Below are 19,012 nucleotides of genomic sequence, written 5' to 3' on the forward strand. Positions count from 1 at the left end.
ACTGCTGAGACACACTGACACACAGCCCTCTACAGCACACACACACACACCTGTCACTGCTGAGACACACTGACACACAGCCCTCTACAGCACACACACACACACACACCTGTCACTGCTGAGACACACTGACACACAGCCCTCTACAGCACACACACACACACACCTGTCACTGCTGAGACACACTGACACACAGCCCTCTACAGCACACACACACACACCTCACTGCTGAGACACACTGACACACAGCCCTCTACAGCACACACACACACACCTGTCACTGCTGAGACACACTGACACACAGCCCTCTACAGCACACACACACACACACCTGTCACTGCTGAGACACACTGACACACAGCCCTCTACAGCACACACACACACACACACCTGTCACTGCTGAGACACACTGACACACAGCCCTCTACAGCACACACACACACACACACCTCACTGCTGAGACACACTGACACACAGCCCTCTACAGCACACACACACACACACACCTGTCACTGCTGAGACACACTGACACACAGCCCTCTACAGCACACACACACACACACCTGTCACTGCTGAGACACACTGACACACAGCCCTCTACAGCACACACACACACACACACCTGTCACTGCTGAGACACACTGACACACAGCCCTCTACAGCACACACACACACCTGTCACTGCTGAGACACACTGACACACAGCCCTCTACAGCACACACACACACACACCTCGCTGCTGAGACACACTGACACACAGCCCTCTACAGCACACACACACACACACACCTGTCACTGCTGAGACACACTGACACACAGCCCTCTACAGCACACACACACACACACACACCTGTCACTGCTGAGACACACTGACACACAGCCCTCTACAGCACACACACACACACACACCTGTCACTGCTGAGACACACTGACACACAGCCCTCTACAGCACACACACACACACACCTGTCACTGCTGAGACACACTGACACACAGCCCTCTACAGCACACACACACACACACCTGTCACTGCTGAGACACACTGACACACAGCCCTCTACAGCACACACACACACCTCACTGCTGAGACACACTGACACACAGCCCTCTACAGCACACACACACACACACACCTGTCACTGCTGAGACACACTGACACACAGCCCTCTACAGCACACACACACACACACACCTGTCACTGCTGAGACACACTGACACACAGCCCTCTACAGCACACACACACACACACACCTGTCACTGCTGAGACACACTGACACACAGCCCTCTACAGCACACACACACACACACCTGTCACTGCTGAGACACACTGACACACAGCCCTCTACAGCACACACACACACACCTCACTGCTGAGACACACTGACACACAGCCCTCTACAGCACACACACACACACCTGTCACTGCTGAGACACACTGACACACAGCCCTCTACAGCACACACACACACACACACCTGTCACTGCTGAGACACACTGACACACAGCCCTCTACAGCACACACACACACACACCTGTCACTGCTGAGACACACTGACACACAGCCCTCTACAGCACACACACACACACCTGTCACTGCTGAGACACACTGACACACAGCCCTCTACAGCACACACACACACACACACCTCACTGCTGAGACACACTGACACACAGCCCTCTACAGCACACACACACACACACCTCGCTGCTGAGACACACTGACACACAGCCCTCTACAGCACACACACACACACCTGTCACTGCTGAGACACACTGACACACAGCCCTCTACAGCACACACACACACACACACCTGTCACTGCTGAGACACACTGACACACAGCCCTCTACAGCACACACACACACACCTGTCACTGCTGAGACACACTGACACACAGCCCTCTACAGCACACACACACACACACCTCGCTGCTGAGACACACTGACACACAGCCCTCTACAGCACACACACACACACACACCTGTCACTGCTGAGACACACTGACACACAGCCCTCTACAGCACACACACACACACACCTGTCACTGCTGAGACACACTGACACACAGCCCTCTACAGCACACACACACACACACACACCTGTCACTGCTGAGACACACTGACACACAGCCCTCTACAGCACACACACACACACCTCACTGCTGAGACACACTGACACACAGCCCTCTACAGCACACACACACACACACCTGTCACTGCTGAGACACACTGACACACAGCCCTCTACAGCACACACACACACACACCTCGCTGCTGAGACACACTGACACACAGCCCTCTACAGCACACACACACACACCTGTCACTGCTGAGACACACTGACACACAGCCCTCTACAGCACACACACACACACCTCACTGCTGAGACACACTGACACACAGCCCTCTACAGCACACACACACACACACCTGTCACTGCTGAGACACACTGACACACAGCCCTCTACAGCACACACACACACACCTGTCACTGCTGAGACACACTGACACACAGCCCTCTACAGCACACACACACACACACACCTCACTGCTGAGACACACTGACACACAGCCCTCTACAGCACACACACACACACACCTGTCACTGCTGAGACACACTGACACACAGCCCTCTACAGCACACACACACACACACCTGTCACTGCTGAGACACACTGACACACAGCCCTCTACAGCACACACACACACACACACCTGTCACTGCTGAGACACACTGACACACAGCCCTCTACAGCACACACACACACACACCTGTCACTGCTGAGACACACTGACACACAGCCCTCTACAGCACACACACACACACACACCTGTCACTGCTGAGACACACTGACACACAGCCCTCTACAGCACACACACACACACCTCACTGCTGAGACACACTGACACACAGCCCTCTACAGCACACACACACACACACCTGTCACTGCTGAGACACACTGACACACAGCCCTCTACAGCACACACACACACACACACCTGTCACTGCTGAGACACACTGACACACAGCCCTCTACAGCACACACACACACACCTGTCACTGCTGAGACACACTGACACACAGCCCTCTACAGCACACACACACACACCTGTCACTGCTGAGACACACTGACACACAGCCCTCTACAGCACACACACACACACACCTGTCACTGCTGAGACACACTGACACACAGCCCTCTACAGCACACACACACACACCTCACTGCTGAGACACACTGACACACAGCCCTCTACAGCACACACACACACACACCTGTCACTGCTGAGACACACTGACACACAGCCCTCTACAGCACACACACACACACCTCACTGCTGAGACACACTGACACACAGCCCTCTACAGCACACACACACACACACCTGTCACTGCTGAGACACACTGACACACAGCCCTCTACAGCACACACACACACACACCTGTCACTGCTGAGACACACTGACACACAGCCCTCTACAGCACACACACACACACCTGTCACTGCTGAGACACACTGACACACAGCCCTCTACAGCACACACACACACACCTCACTGCTGAGACACACTGACACACAGCCCTCTACAGCACACACACACACACACCTGTCACTGCTGAGACACACTGACACACAGCCCTCTACAGCACACACACACACACACACCTGTCACTGCTGAGACACACTGACACACAGCCCTCTACAGCACACACACACACACCTCACTGCTGAGACACACTGACACACAGCCCTCTACAGCACACACACACACACACCTGTCACTGCTGAGACACACTGACACACAGCCCTCTACAGCACACACACACACACACCTGTCACTGCTGAGACACACTGACACACAGCCCTCTACAGCACACACACACACACCTCACTGCTGAGACACACTGACACACAGCCCTCTACAGCACACACACACACACACCTCGCTGCTGAGACACACTGACACACAGCCCTCTACAGCACACACACACACACACCTGTCACTGCTGAGACACACTGACACACAGCCCTCTACAGCACACACACACACACACCTGTCACTGCTGAGACACACTGACACACAGCCCTCTACAGCACACACACACACCTCACTGCTGAGACACACTGACACACAGCCCTCTACAACACACACACACACACCTCGCTGCTGAGACACACTGACACACAGCCCTCTACAGCACACACACACACACACACCTGTCACTGCTGAGACACACTGACACACAGCCCTCTACAGCACACACACACACACACCTCGCTGCTGAGACACACTGACACACAGCCCTCTACAGCACACACACACACACCTGTCACTGCTGAGACACACTGACACACAGCCCTCTACAGCACACACACACACACACACCTGTCACTGCTGAGACACACTGACACACAGCCCTCTACAGCACACACACACACACCTGTCACTGCTGAGACACACTGACACACAGCCCTCTACAGCACACACACACACACACTTCGCTGCTGAGACACACTGACACACAGCCCTCTACAGCACACACACACACACACACCTGTCACTGCTGAGACACACTGACACACAGCCCTCTACAGCACACACACACACACACCTGTCACTGCTGAGACACACTGACACACAGCCCTCTACAGCACACACACACACACACACACCTGTCACTGCTGAGACACACTGACACACAGCCCTCTACAGCACACACACACACACCTCACTGCTGAGACACACTGACACACAGCCCTCTACAGCACACACACACACACACCTGTCACTGCTGAGACACACTGACACACAGCCCTCTACAGCACACACACACACACACCTCGCTGCTGAGACACACTGACACACAGCCCTCTACAGCACACACACACACACCTGTCACTGCTGAGACACACTGACACACAGCCCTCTACAGCACACACACACACACCTCACTGCTGAGACACACTGACACACAGCCCTCTACAGCACACACACACACACACCTGTCACTGCTGAGACACACTGACACACAGCCCTCTACAGCACACACACACACACACACCTGTCACTGCTGAGACACACTGACACACAGCCCTCTACAGCACACACACACACACACACCTCACTGCTGAGACACACTGACACACAGCCCTCTACAGCACACACACACACCTGTCACTGCTGAGACACACTGACACACAGCCCTCTACAGCACACACACACACACACCTGTCACTGCTGAGACACACTGACACACAGCCCTCTACAGCACACACACACACACACCTGTCACTGCTGAGACACACTGACACACAGCCCTCTACAGCACACACACACACACACACCTGTCACTGCTGAGACACACTGACACACAGCCCTCTACAGCACACACACACACACACACACCTCACTGCTGAGACACACTGACACACAGCCCTCTACAGCACACACACACACACACCTGTCACTGCTGAGACACACTGACACACAGCCCTCTACAGCACACACACACACACACACCTGTCACTGCTGAGACACACTGACACACAGCCCTCTACAGCACACACACACACACCTGTCACTGCTGAGACACACTGACACACAGCCCTCTACAGCACACACACACACACCTGTCACTGCTGAGACACACTGACACACAGCCCTCTACAGCACACACACACACACACCTGTCACTGCTGAGACACACTGACACACAGCCCTCTACAGCACACACACACACACCTCACTGCTGAGACACACTGACACACAGCCCTCTACAGCACACACACACACACACCTGTCACTGCTGAGACACACTGACACACAGCCCTCTACAGCACACACACACACACCTCACTGCTGAGACACACTGACACACAGCCCTCTACAGCACACACACACACACACCTGTCACTGCTGAGACACACTGACACACAGCCCTCTACAGCACACACACACACACACCTGTCACTGCTGAGACACACTGACACACAGCCCTCTACAGCACACACACACACACCTGTCACTGCTGAGACACACTGACACACAGCCCTCTACAGCACACACACACACACCTCACTGCTGAGACACACTGACACACAGCCCTCTACAGCACACACACACACACACCTGTCACTGCTGAGACACACTGACACACAGCCCTCTACAGCACACACACACACACACACCTGTCACTGCTGAGACACACTGACACACAGCCCTCTACAGCACACACACACACACACACCTCACTGCTGAGACACACTGACACACAGCCCTCTACAGCACACACACACACACACCTGTCACTGCTGAGACACACTGACACACAGCCCTCTACAGCACACACACACACACACACACCTGTCACTGCTGAGACACACTGACACACAGCCCTCTACAGCACACACACACACACCTCACTGCTGAGACACACTGACACACAGCCCTCTACAGCACACACACACACACACCTCGCTGCTGAGACACACTGACACACAGCCCTCTACAGCACACACACACACACACCTGTCACTGCTGAGACACACTGACACACAGCCCTCTACAGCACACACACACACACACCTGTCACTGCTGAGACACACTGACACACAGCCCTCTACAGCACACACACACACCTCACTGCTGAGACACACTGACACACAGCCCTCTACAACACACACACACACACCTCGCTGCTGAGACACACTGACACACAGCCCTCTACAGCACACACACACACACACACCTGTCACTGCTGAGACACACTGACACACAGCCCTCTACAGCACACACACACACACACCTGTCACTGCTGAGACACACTGACACACAGCCCTCTACAGCACACACACACACACACACACACCTGTCACTGCTGAGACACACTGACACACAGCCCTCTACAGCACACACACACACACCTCACTGCTGAGACACACTGACACACAGCCCTCTACAGCACACACACACACACACCTCGCTGCTGAGACACACTGACACACAGCCCTCTACAGCACACACACACACACACCTGTCACTGCTGAGACACACTGACACACAGCCCTCTACAGCACACACACACACACACACCTGTCACTGCTGAGACACACTGACACACAGCCCTCTACAGCACACACACACACCTCACTGCTGAGACACACTGACACACAGCCCTCTACAGCACACACACACACACACCTCGCTGCTGAGACACACTGACACACAGCCCTCTACAGCACACACACACACACACACCTGTCACTGCTGAGACACACTGACACACAGCCCTCTACAGCACACACACACACACACACACCTGTCACTGCTGAGACACACTGACACACAGCCCTCTACAGCACACACACACACACCTCACTGCTGAGACACACTGACACACAGCCCTCTACAGCACACACACACACACACCTCGCTGCTGAGACACACTGACACACAGCCCTCTACAGCACACACACACACACACACCTGTCACTGCTGAGACACACTGACACACAGCCCTCTACAGCACACACACACACACACACACACCTGTCACTGCTGAGACACACTGACACACAGCCCTCTACAGCACACACACACACACCTGTCACTGCTGAGACACACTGACACACAGCCCTCTACAGCACACACACACACACCTGTCACTGCTGAGACACACTGACACACAGCCCTCTACAGCACACACACACACACACCTGTCACTGCTGAGACACACTGACACACAGCCCTCTACAGCACACACACACACACACCTGTCACTGCTGAGACACACTGACACACAGCCCTCTACAGCACACACACACACACACCTCACTGCTGAGACACACTGACACACAGCCCTCTACAGCACACACACACACACCTCACTGCTGAGACACACTGACACACAGCCCTCTACAGCACACACACACACACACCTGTCACTGCTGAGACACACTGACACACAGCCCTCTACAGCACACACACACACACACCTGTCACTGCTGAGACACACTGACACACAGCCCTCTACAGCACACACACACACACACCTGTCACTGCTGAGACACACTGACACACAGCCCTCTACAGCACACACACACACACCTCACTGCTGAGACACACTGACACACAGCCCTCTACAGCACACACACACACACACACCTGTCACTGCTGAGACACACTGACACACAGCCCTCTACAGCACACACACACACACACCTGTCACTGCTGAGACACACTGACACACAGCCCTCTACAGCACACACACACACACACCTGTCACTGCTGAGACACACTGACACACAGCCCTCTACAGCACACACACACACACACACACACACCTGTCACTGCTGAGACACACTGACACACAGCCCTCTACAGCACACACACACACACCTGTCACTGCTGAGACACACTGACACACAGCCCTCTACAGCACACACACACACACACACCTGTCACTGCTGAGACACACTGACACACAGCCCTCTACAGCACACACACACACACACACACCTGTCACTGCTGAGACACACTGACACACAGCCCTCTACAGCACACACACACACACACCTGTCACTGCTGAGACACACTGACACACAGCCCTCTACAGCACACACACACACACACCTGTCACTGCTGAGACACACTGACACACAGCCCTCTACAGCACACACACACACACACCTGTCACTGCTGAGACACACTGACACACAGCCCTCTACAGCACACACACACACACACCTGTCACTGCTGAGACACACTGACACACAGCCCTCTACAGCACACACACACACACACCTGTCACTGCTGAGACACACTGACACACAGCCCTCTACAGCACACACACACACACACACCTGTCACTGCTGAGACACACTGACACACAGCCCTCTACAGCACACACACACACACACCTGTCACTGCTGAGACACACTGACACACAGCCCTCTACAGCACACACACACACACACCTCACTGCTGAGACACACTGACACACAGCCCTCTACAGCACACACACACACACACACACCTGTCACTGCTGAGACACACTGACACACAGCCCTCTACAGCACACACACACACACACCTGTCACTGCTGAGACACACTGACACACAGCCCTCTACAGCACACACACACACACCTGTCACTGCTGAGACACACTGACACACAGCCCTCTACAGCACACACACACACACACCTGTCACTGCTGAGACACACTGACACACAGCCCTCTACAGCACACACACACACACCTGTCACTGCTGAGACACACTGACACACAGCCCTCTACAGCACACACACACACACACCTGTCACTGCTGAGACACACTGACACACAGCCCTCTACAGCACACACACACACACACACCTGTCACTGCTGAGACACACTGACACACAGCCCTCTACAGCACACACACACACACCTGTCACTGCTGAGACACACTGACACACAGCCCTCTACAGCACACACACACACACACACCTCACTGCTGAGACACACTGACACACAGCCCTCTACAGCACACACACACACACACCTGTCACTGCTGAGACACACTGACACACAGCCCTCTACAGCACACACACACACACACACCTGTCACTGCTGAGACACACTGACACACAGCCCTCTACAGCACACACACACACACCTCACTGCTGAGACACACTGACACACAGCCCTCTACAGCACACACACACACACACACCTGTCACTGCTGAGACACACTGACACACAGCCCTCTACAGCACACACACACACACACACCTGTCACTGCTGAGCCACAATGACACACAGCCCTCTACAGCACACACACACACACACACCTGTCACTGCTGAGACACACTGACACACAGCCCTCTACAGCACACACACACACACCTCACTGCTGAGACACACTGACACACAGCCCTCTACAGCACACACACACACACACACCTGTCACTGCTGAGACACACTGACACACAGCCCTCTACAGCACACACACACACACACACCTGTCACTGCTGAGACACACTGACACACAGCCCTCTACAGCACACACACACACACCTCACTGCTGAGACACACTGACACACAGCCCTCTACAGCACACACACACACACACACCTGTCACTGCTGAGACACACTGACACACAGCCCTCTACAGCACACACACACACACACACCTGTCACTGCTGAGACACACTGACACACAGCCCTCTAAAGCACACACACACACACACACCTGTCACTGCTGAGACACACTGACACACAGCCCTCTACAGCACACACACACACACCTGTCACTGCTGAGACACACTGACACACAGCCCTCTACAGCACACACACACACACACCTGTCACTGCTGAGACACACTGACACACAGCCCTCTACAGCACACACACACACACACCTCACTGCTGAGACACACTGACACACAGCCCCCTACAGCACACACACACACACACACACACACCTGTCACTGCTGAGACACACTGACACACAGCCCTCTACAGCACACACACACACACACCTGTCACTGCTGAGACACACTGACACACAGCCCTCTACAGCACACACACACACACACCTCACTGCTGAGACACACTGACACACAGCCCTCTACAGCACACACACACACACACACCTGTCACTGCTGAGACACACTGACACACAGCCCTCTACAGCACACACACACACACACACCTGTCACTGCTGAGACACACTGACACACAGCCCTCTACAGCACACACACACACCTCACTGCTGAGACACACTGACACACAGCCCTCTACAGCACACACACACACACACCTCGCTGCTGAGACACACTGACACACAGCCCTCTACAGCACACACACACACACACACCTGTCACTGCTGAGACACACTGACACACAGCCCTCTACAGCACACACACACACACACACACACCTGTCACTGCTGAGACACACTGACACACAGCCCTCTACAGCACACACACACACACCTGTCACTGCTGAGACACACTGACACACAGCCCTCTACAGCACACACACACACACACCTGTCACTGCTGAGACACACTGACACACAGCCCTCTACAGCACACACACACACACACACCTGTCACTGCTGAGACACACTGACACACAGCCCTCTACAGCACACACACACACACACCTGTCACTGCTGAGACACACTGACACACAGCCCTCTACAGCACACACACACACACACACCTGTCACTGCTGAGACACACTGACACACAGCCCTCTACAGCACACACACACACACCTCACTGCTGAGACACACTGACACACAGCCCCCTACAGCACACACACACCTCACTGCTGAGACACACTGACACACAGCCCTCTACAGCACACACACACACACACCTGTCACTGCTGAGACACACTGACACACAGCCCTCTACAGCACACACACACACACCTGTCACTGCTGAGACACACTGACACACAGCCCTCTACAGCACACACACACACACACCTCACTGCTGAGACACACTGACACACAGCCCTCTACAGCACACACACACACACACCTCACTGCTGAGACACACTGACACACAGCCCTCTACAGCACACACACACACACACACCTGTCACTGCTGAGACACACTGACACACAGCCCTCTACAGCACACACACACACACACACCTGTCACTGCTGAGACACACTGACACACAGCCCTCTACAGCACACACACACACACACCTGTCACTGCTGAGACACACTGACACACAGCCCTCTACAGCACACACACACACACACCTCGCTGCTGAGACACACTGACACACAGCCCTCTACAGCACACACACACACACACACCTGTCACTGCTGAGACACACTGACACACAGCCCTCTACAGCACACACACACACACACCTGTCACTGCTGAGACACACTGACACACAGCCCTCTACAGCACACACACACACACCTGTCACTGCTGAGACACACTGACACACAGCCCTCTACAGCACACACACACACACACACCTGTCACTGCTGAGACACACTGACACACAGCCCTCTACAGCACACACACACACACACACCTGTCACTGCTGAGACACACTGACACACAGCCCTCTATAGCACACACACACACACACACCTCACTGCTGAGACACACTGACACACAGCCCTCTACAGCACACACACACACACACCTCACTGCTGAGACACACTGACACACAGCCCTCTACAGCACACACACACACACACCTGTCACTGCTGAGACACACTGACACACAGCCCTCTACAGCACACACACACACACACCTGTCACTGCTGAGACACACTGACACACAGCCCTCTACAGCACACACACACACACACCTGTCACTGCTGAGACACACTGACACACAGCCCTCTACAGCACACACACACACACACACACCTCACTGCTGAGACACACTGACACACAGCCCTCTACAGCACACACACACACACACCTGTCACTGCTGAGACACACTGACACACAGCCCTCTACAGCACACACACACACACACACCTGTCACTGCTGAGACACACTGACACACAGCCCTCTACAGCACACACACACACACACACCTCACTGCTGAGACACACTGACACACAGCCCTCTACAGCACACACACACACACACCTGTCACTGCTGAGACACACTGACACACAGCCTTCTACAGCACACACACACACACACCTGTCACTGCTGAGACACACTGACACACAGCCCTCTACAGCACACACACACACACACCTGTCACTGCTGAGACACACTGACACACAGCCCTCTACAGCACACACACACACACACACCTCACTGCTGAGACACACTGACACACAGCCCTCTACAGCACACACACACACACACCTGTCACTGCTGAGACACACTGACACACAGCCCTCTACAGCACACACACACACACACCTCACTGCTGAGACACACTGACACACAGCCCTCTACAGCACACACACACACACACACCTCACTGCTGAGACACACTGACACACAGCCCTCTACAGCACACACACACACACACACCTGTCACTGCTGAGACACACTGACACACAGCCCTCTACAGCACACACACACACACCTCACTGCTGAGACACACTGACACACAGCCCTCTACAGCACACACACACACACACCTCGCTGCTGAGACACACTGACACACAGCCCTCTACAGCACACACACACACACACACACCTGTCACTGCTGAGACACACTGACACACAGCCCTCTACAGCACACACACACACACACCTGTCACTGCTGAGACACACTGACACACAGCCCTCTACAGCACACAAACACACACACACCTGTCACTGCTGAGACACACTGACACACAGCCCTCTACAGCACACACACACACACACCTGTCACTGCTGAGACACACTGACACACAGCCTTCTACAGCACACACACACACACCTCACTGCTGAGACACACTGACACACAGCCCCCTACAGCACACACACACCTCACTGCTGAGACACACTGACACACAGCCCTCTACAGCACACACACACACACCTGTCACTGCTGAGACACACTGACACACAGCCCTCTACAGCACACACACACACACACACACACACTCTCTCAGTTTAATCAGTTGCTGTCTTTGTGTTCGCAGGGGGTGGAGAGAGAATAGAGAGCACAGTGGAGGCTTTTACCAAGTATGTGAGACTCAGTCACCTTCATTAATTAATATTAATATTATCACTACTGCCAACCCCTCTCTCTCAGTGTTACTGGAGTGTCCAGTCAGTATCTGTATTAACCCCTCTCTCTCTCAGTGCAGTGTTTATGTACTGGAGTGTTCAGTCAGTGTGTCTGTATTAACCCCCCTCTCTCTCTGTGCAGTGTTAATGTACTGGAGTGTCCAGTCAGTGTGTCTGTATTAACCCCTCTCTCTCTCAGTGCAGTGTTAATGTACTGGAGTGTCCAGTCAGTGTTAATGTACTGGAGTGTCCAGTCAGTATTAACCCCTCTCTCTCTCTCAGTGCAGTGTTAATGTACTGGAGTGTCCAGTCAGTGTGTGTGTATGAACCCCTCTCTCTCTCTCAGTGCAGTGTTAATGTACTGGAGTGTCCAGTCAGTGTGTGTGTATTAACCCCTCTCTCTCTCTCAGTGCAGTGTTAATGTACTGGAGTGTCCAGTCAGTGTGTCTGTATTAACCCCTCTCTCTCTCAGTGCAGTGTTAATGTACTGGAGTGTCCAGTCAGTGTGTCTGTATTAACCCTCTCTCTCTCTCAGTGCAGTGTTAATGTACTGGAGTGTCCAGTCAGTGTGTCTGTATTAACCCCTCTCTCTCTCAGTGCAGTGTTAATGTACTGGAGTGTCCAGTCAGTGTGTGTGTATGAACCCCTCTCTCTCTCTCAGTGCAGTGTTAATGTACTGGAGTGTCCAGTCAGTGTGTGTGTATTAACCCCTCTCTCTCTCTCAGTGCAGTGTTAATGTACTGGAGTGTCCAGTCAGTGTGTCTGTATTAACCCCTCTCTCTCTCAGTGCAGTGTTAATGTACTGGAGTGTCCAGTCAGTGTGTGTGTATTAACCCCTCTCTCTCTCAGTGCAGTGTTAATGTACTGGAGTGTCCAGTCTGTGTGTGTGTATTAACCCCTCTCTCTCAGTGCAGTGTTCATGTACTGGAGTGTCCAGTCTTTGTGTGTGTATTAACCCCTCTCTCTCTCAGTGCAGTGTTAATGTACTGGAGTGTCCAGTCAGTGTTTCTGTATTAACCCCTCTCTCTCTCAGTGTAGTGTTAATGTACTGGAGTGTCCAGTCAGTGTGTGTGTATTAACCCCTCTCTCTCTCTCAGTGCAGTGTTCATGTACTGGAGTGTCCAGTCACTGTGTCTGTATTAACCCCTCTCTCTCAGTGCAGTGTTAATGTACTGGAGTGTCCAGTCAGTGTGTCTGTATTAACCCCTCTCTCTCTCTCAGTGCAGTGTTAATGTACTGGAGTGTCCAGTCAGTGTGTCTGTATTAACCCCTCTCTCTCAGTGCAGTGTTAATGTACTGGAGTGTCCAGTCAGTGTGTCTGTATTAACCCCTCTCTCTCTCTCAGTGCAGTGTTCATGTACTGGAGTGTCCAGTCAGTGTGTGTCTGTATTAACCCCTCTCTCTCTCAGTGCAGTGTTCATGTACTGGAGTGTCCAGTCAGTGTGTCTGTATTAACCCCTCTCTCTCTCAGTGCAGTGTTAATGTACTGGAGTGTCCAGTCAGTGTGTCTGTATTAACCCCTCTCTCTCAGTGCAGTGTTCATGTACTGGAGTGTCAATCAGTGTGAGTATTGACTTGTCTCTCTCTGTCAATGTCAGTGCGGTTGAGAATGGGACCGAGTTACTGGAGTTAGACTGTCACATGACTAAGGACGGCCGTGTGATTGTGTCACATGATGAAAACCTGCTCAGACAGACGGGGTGTGATGTCAACATCTCTGATTGTAACTTTGAGGTTAGTCACTACCTTCTTCTTCATCGTCATTATAGTCTTCATCTATCACTGATTTGTAATAAGAATCCTCTCACTGTTACAGGACCTGCCTCTTTACAAGGAGAGACTAGAGGTCACCTTTTATACAGGTGAGTCAGTCAGTGTGTCTCAGGGTTAGTGAGCACAGCACTCTATTGTGTCTGACATTTACTGTGTCCAGGTCACTGTGTGTTCTCAGTGTATCTATCTGTGTCTCACTGTGTCTTAGTCACTGTGTGTCTCAGTGTATCTAACTGTGTCTCACTGTGTCCACGTCACTGTGTGTCTCAGTGTATCTGTCTCAGTGTGTGTGTGTCTGTCCTTCAGGAGGTACGGTGTCTCAGTGTGTGTGTGTCTGTCCTTCAGGAGGTACGGTGTCTCAGTGTGTGTGTGTCTGTCCTTCAGGAGGTACGGTGTCTCAGTGTGTGTCTGTCCTTCAGGAGGTACGGTGTCTCAGTGTGTGTGTCTGTCCTTCAGGAGGTACGGTGTCTCAGTGTGTGTGTCTGTCCTTCAGGAGGTACGGTGTCTCAGTGTGTGTGTGTCTGTCCTTCAGGAGGTACGGTGTCTCAGTGTGTGTGTGTCTGTCCTTCAGGAGGTGCGGTGTCTCAGTGTGTGTGTCTGTCCTTCAGGAGGTACGGTGTCTCAGTGTGTGTGTGTCTGTCCTTCTGGAGGTACGGTGTCTCAGTGTGTGTGTCTGTCCTTCAGGAGGTACGGTGTCTCAGTGTGTGTGTGTCTGTCCTTCAGGAGGTACGGTGTCTCAGTGTGTGTGTGTCTGTCCTTCAGGAGGTACGGTGTCTCAGTGTGTGTGTGTCTGTCCTTCAGGAGGTACGGTGTCTCAGTGTGTGTGTCTGTCCTTCAGGAGGTACGGTGTCTCAGTGTGTGTGTCTGTCCTTCAGGAGGTGCGGTGTCTCAGTGTGTGTGTCTGTCCTTCAGGAGGTACGGTGTCTTAGTGTGTGTGTGTCTGTCCTTCAGGAGGTACGGTGTCTCAGTGTGTGTGTCTGTCCTTCAGGAGGTGCGGTGTCTCAGTGTGTGTGTCTGTCCTTCAGGAGGTACGGTGTCTTAGTGTGTGTGTGTCTGTCCTTCAGGAGGTACGGTGTCTCAGTGTGTGTGTCTGTCCTTCAGGAGGTACGGTGTCTCAGTGTGTGTGTGTCTGTCCTTCAGGAGGTACGGTGTCTCAGTGTGTGTGTGTCTGTCCTTCAGGAGGTACGGTGTCTTAGTGTGTGTGTGTCTGTCCTTCAGGAGGTACGGTGTCTCAGTGTGTGTGTCTGTCCTTCAGGACGGTATAGCACAGGGACAGACAGACGTTTTGCTCTTCTTGAGGAGCTCTTCCAGAAGTTTCCTAGGATGCCAATCAACGTTGAGATCAAGGAGGATAATGAGATGCTTATTAAGAAGGTGAGTGGTTGTCTCCCCTTCTGACTACCTGTCTGTCCTTTTGGTTGCCAACATTTCTGAATGTTGATGTACCATGACTTTCCAGTCTGCTGCAGTGTACAGTCAGTGTGTCTGTATTAACCCCTCTCTCTCTCAGTGCAGTGTTAATGTACTGGAGTGTCCAGTCAGTGTGTCTGTATTAACCCCTCTCTCTCAGTGCAGTGTTAATGTACTGGAGTGTCCAGTCAGTGTGTCTGTATTAACCCCTCTCTCTCAGTGCAGTGTTAATGTACTGGAGTGTCCAGTCAGTGTGTCTGTATTAACCCCCCTCTCTCTCAGTGCAGTGTTAATGTACTGGAGTGTCCAGTCAGTGTGTGTGTATGAACCCCTCTCTCTCTCAGTGCAGTGTTAATGTACTGGAGTGTCCAGTCAGTGTGTCTGTATGAACCCCTCTCTCTCTCAGTGCAGTGTTAATGTACTGGAGTGTCCAGTCAGTGTGTGTGTATGAACCCCTCTCTCTCTCAGTGCAGTGTTAATGTACTGGAGTGTCCAGTCAGTGTGTCTGTATGAACCCCTCTCTCTCTCAGTGCAGTGTTAATGTACTGGAGTGTCCAGTCAGTGTGTGTGTATGAACCCCTCTCTCTCTCAGTGCAGTGTTAATGTACTGGAGTGTCCAGTCAGTGTGTCTGTATTAACCCCTCTCTCTCAGTGCAGTGTTAATGTACTGGAGTGTCCAGTCAGTGTGTCTGTATTAACCCCTCTCTCTCTCTCAGTGCAGTGTTAATGTACTGGAGTGTCCAGTCAGTGTGTCTGTATTAACCCCTCTCTCTCTCAGGTGTCAGATTTAGCAAAGACGTATAACAGAGAAGACATCACTGTGTGGGCCAGTGTCAAATCTCACATAATGAAGAAGTGCCGGAAGGAGGTGTGTCACTCTTTTCACCTATCTGTCCTTATAAAAGTCTATATTGAAATCTGTATTAATCTCTGTGTGAGGAGTGTCTCTGGCGTCTGTATTAGGGTCTGTGTTCATCTCTCTGTGTGAGGAGTATCTCTGGGGTCTGTATTAGGGTCTGTATTGATCTCTCTGTGTGAGGAGTGTCTCTGGGGTCTGTATTAGGATCTGTGTTCATCTCTCTGTGTGAGGAGTGTCTCTGGGGTCTGTATTAGGGTCTGTGTTCATCTCTCTGTGTGAGGAGTGTCTCTGGGGTCTGTATTAGGGTCTGTGTTCATCTCCCTGTGTGAGGAGTGTCTCTGGGGTCTGTATTAGGATCTGTATTCATCTCTCTGTGTGAGGAGTGTCTCTGGTGTCTGTATTAGGGTCTGTGTTCATCTCTCTGTGTGAGGAGTGTCTCTGGGGTCTGTATTAGGGTCTGTGTTCATCTCTCTGTGTGAGGAGTGTCTCTGGGGTCTGTATTAGGGTCTGTGTTCATCTCCCTGTGTGAGGAGTGTCTCTGGGGTCTGTATTAGGGTCTGTGTTCATCTCCCTGTGTGAGGAGTGTCTCTGGGGTCTGTATTAGGGTCTGTGTTCATCTCTCTGTGTGAGGAGTGTCTCTGGGGTCTGTATTAGGGTCTGTGTTCATCTCTCTGTGTGAGGAGTGTCTCTGTGGTCTGTATTAGGGTCTGTGTTCATCTCTCTGTGTGAGGGGTGTCTCTGGGGTCTGTATTAGGGCCTGTGTTCATCTCTCTGTGTGAGGAGTGTCTCTGGGGTCTGTATTAGGGTCTGTGTTCATCTCTCTGTGTGAGGAGTGTCTCTGGGGTCTGTATTAGGGTCTGTGTTCATCTCTCTGTGTGAGGAGTGTCTCTGGGGTCTGTATTAGGGTCTGTGTTCATCTCCCTGTGTGAGGAGTGTCTCTGGGGTCTGTATTAGGGTCTGTCTTCATCTCTCTGTGTGAGGAGTGTCTCTGGTGTCTGTATTAGGGTCTGTGTTCATCTCCCTGTGTGAGGAGTGTCTCTGGGGTCTGTATTAGGGTCTGTCTTCATCTCTCTGTGTGAGGAGTGTCTCTGGTGTCTGTATTAGGGTCTGTGTTCATCTCTCTGTGTGAGGAGTGTCTCTGGGGTCTGTATTAGGGTCTGTGTTCATCTCTCTGTGTGAGGAGTGTCTCTGGAGTCTGTTTTAGGGTCTGTATTGATCTCTCTGTGTGAGGAGTGTCTCTGGGGTCTGTATTA

The 19,012-nt window shown here is 52.7% G+C and overlaps 1 protein-coding gene across 1 annotated transcript in view; it reads left to right on the plus strand.

The window, feature by feature from the left end:
• Nucleotides 1-19,012, plus strand: part of LOC148659598 (lysophospholipase D GDPD1-like) — a 32,667-nt gene that overhangs the window by 7,900 nt on the left and 5,755 nt on the right. Inside the window, exons 2-6 of the mRNA XM_088637366.1 lie at nt 13,630-13,672; nt 15,316-15,451; nt 15,534-15,579; nt 16,746-16,864; nt 17,679-17,768. Coding sequence (XP_088493492.1) covers nt 13,630-13,672; nt 15,316-15,451; nt 15,534-15,579; nt 16,746-16,864; nt 17,679-17,768 — 434 coding nt within the window. The remainder of the gene's footprint in view (nt 1-13,629; nt 13,673-15,315; nt 15,452-15,533; nt 15,580-16,745; nt 16,865-17,678; nt 17,769-19,012) is intronic.

Source organism: Lepisosteus platostomus, chromosome 6, assembly GCF_059453375.1.
Source record: "Lepisosteus platostomus isolate fLepPlt1 chromosome 6, fLepPlt1.hap1, whole genome shotgun sequence".
Taxonomy (NCBI): Eukaryota; Metazoa; Chordata; class Actinopteri; order Semionotiformes; family Lepisosteidae; genus Lepisosteus; species Lepisosteus platostomus.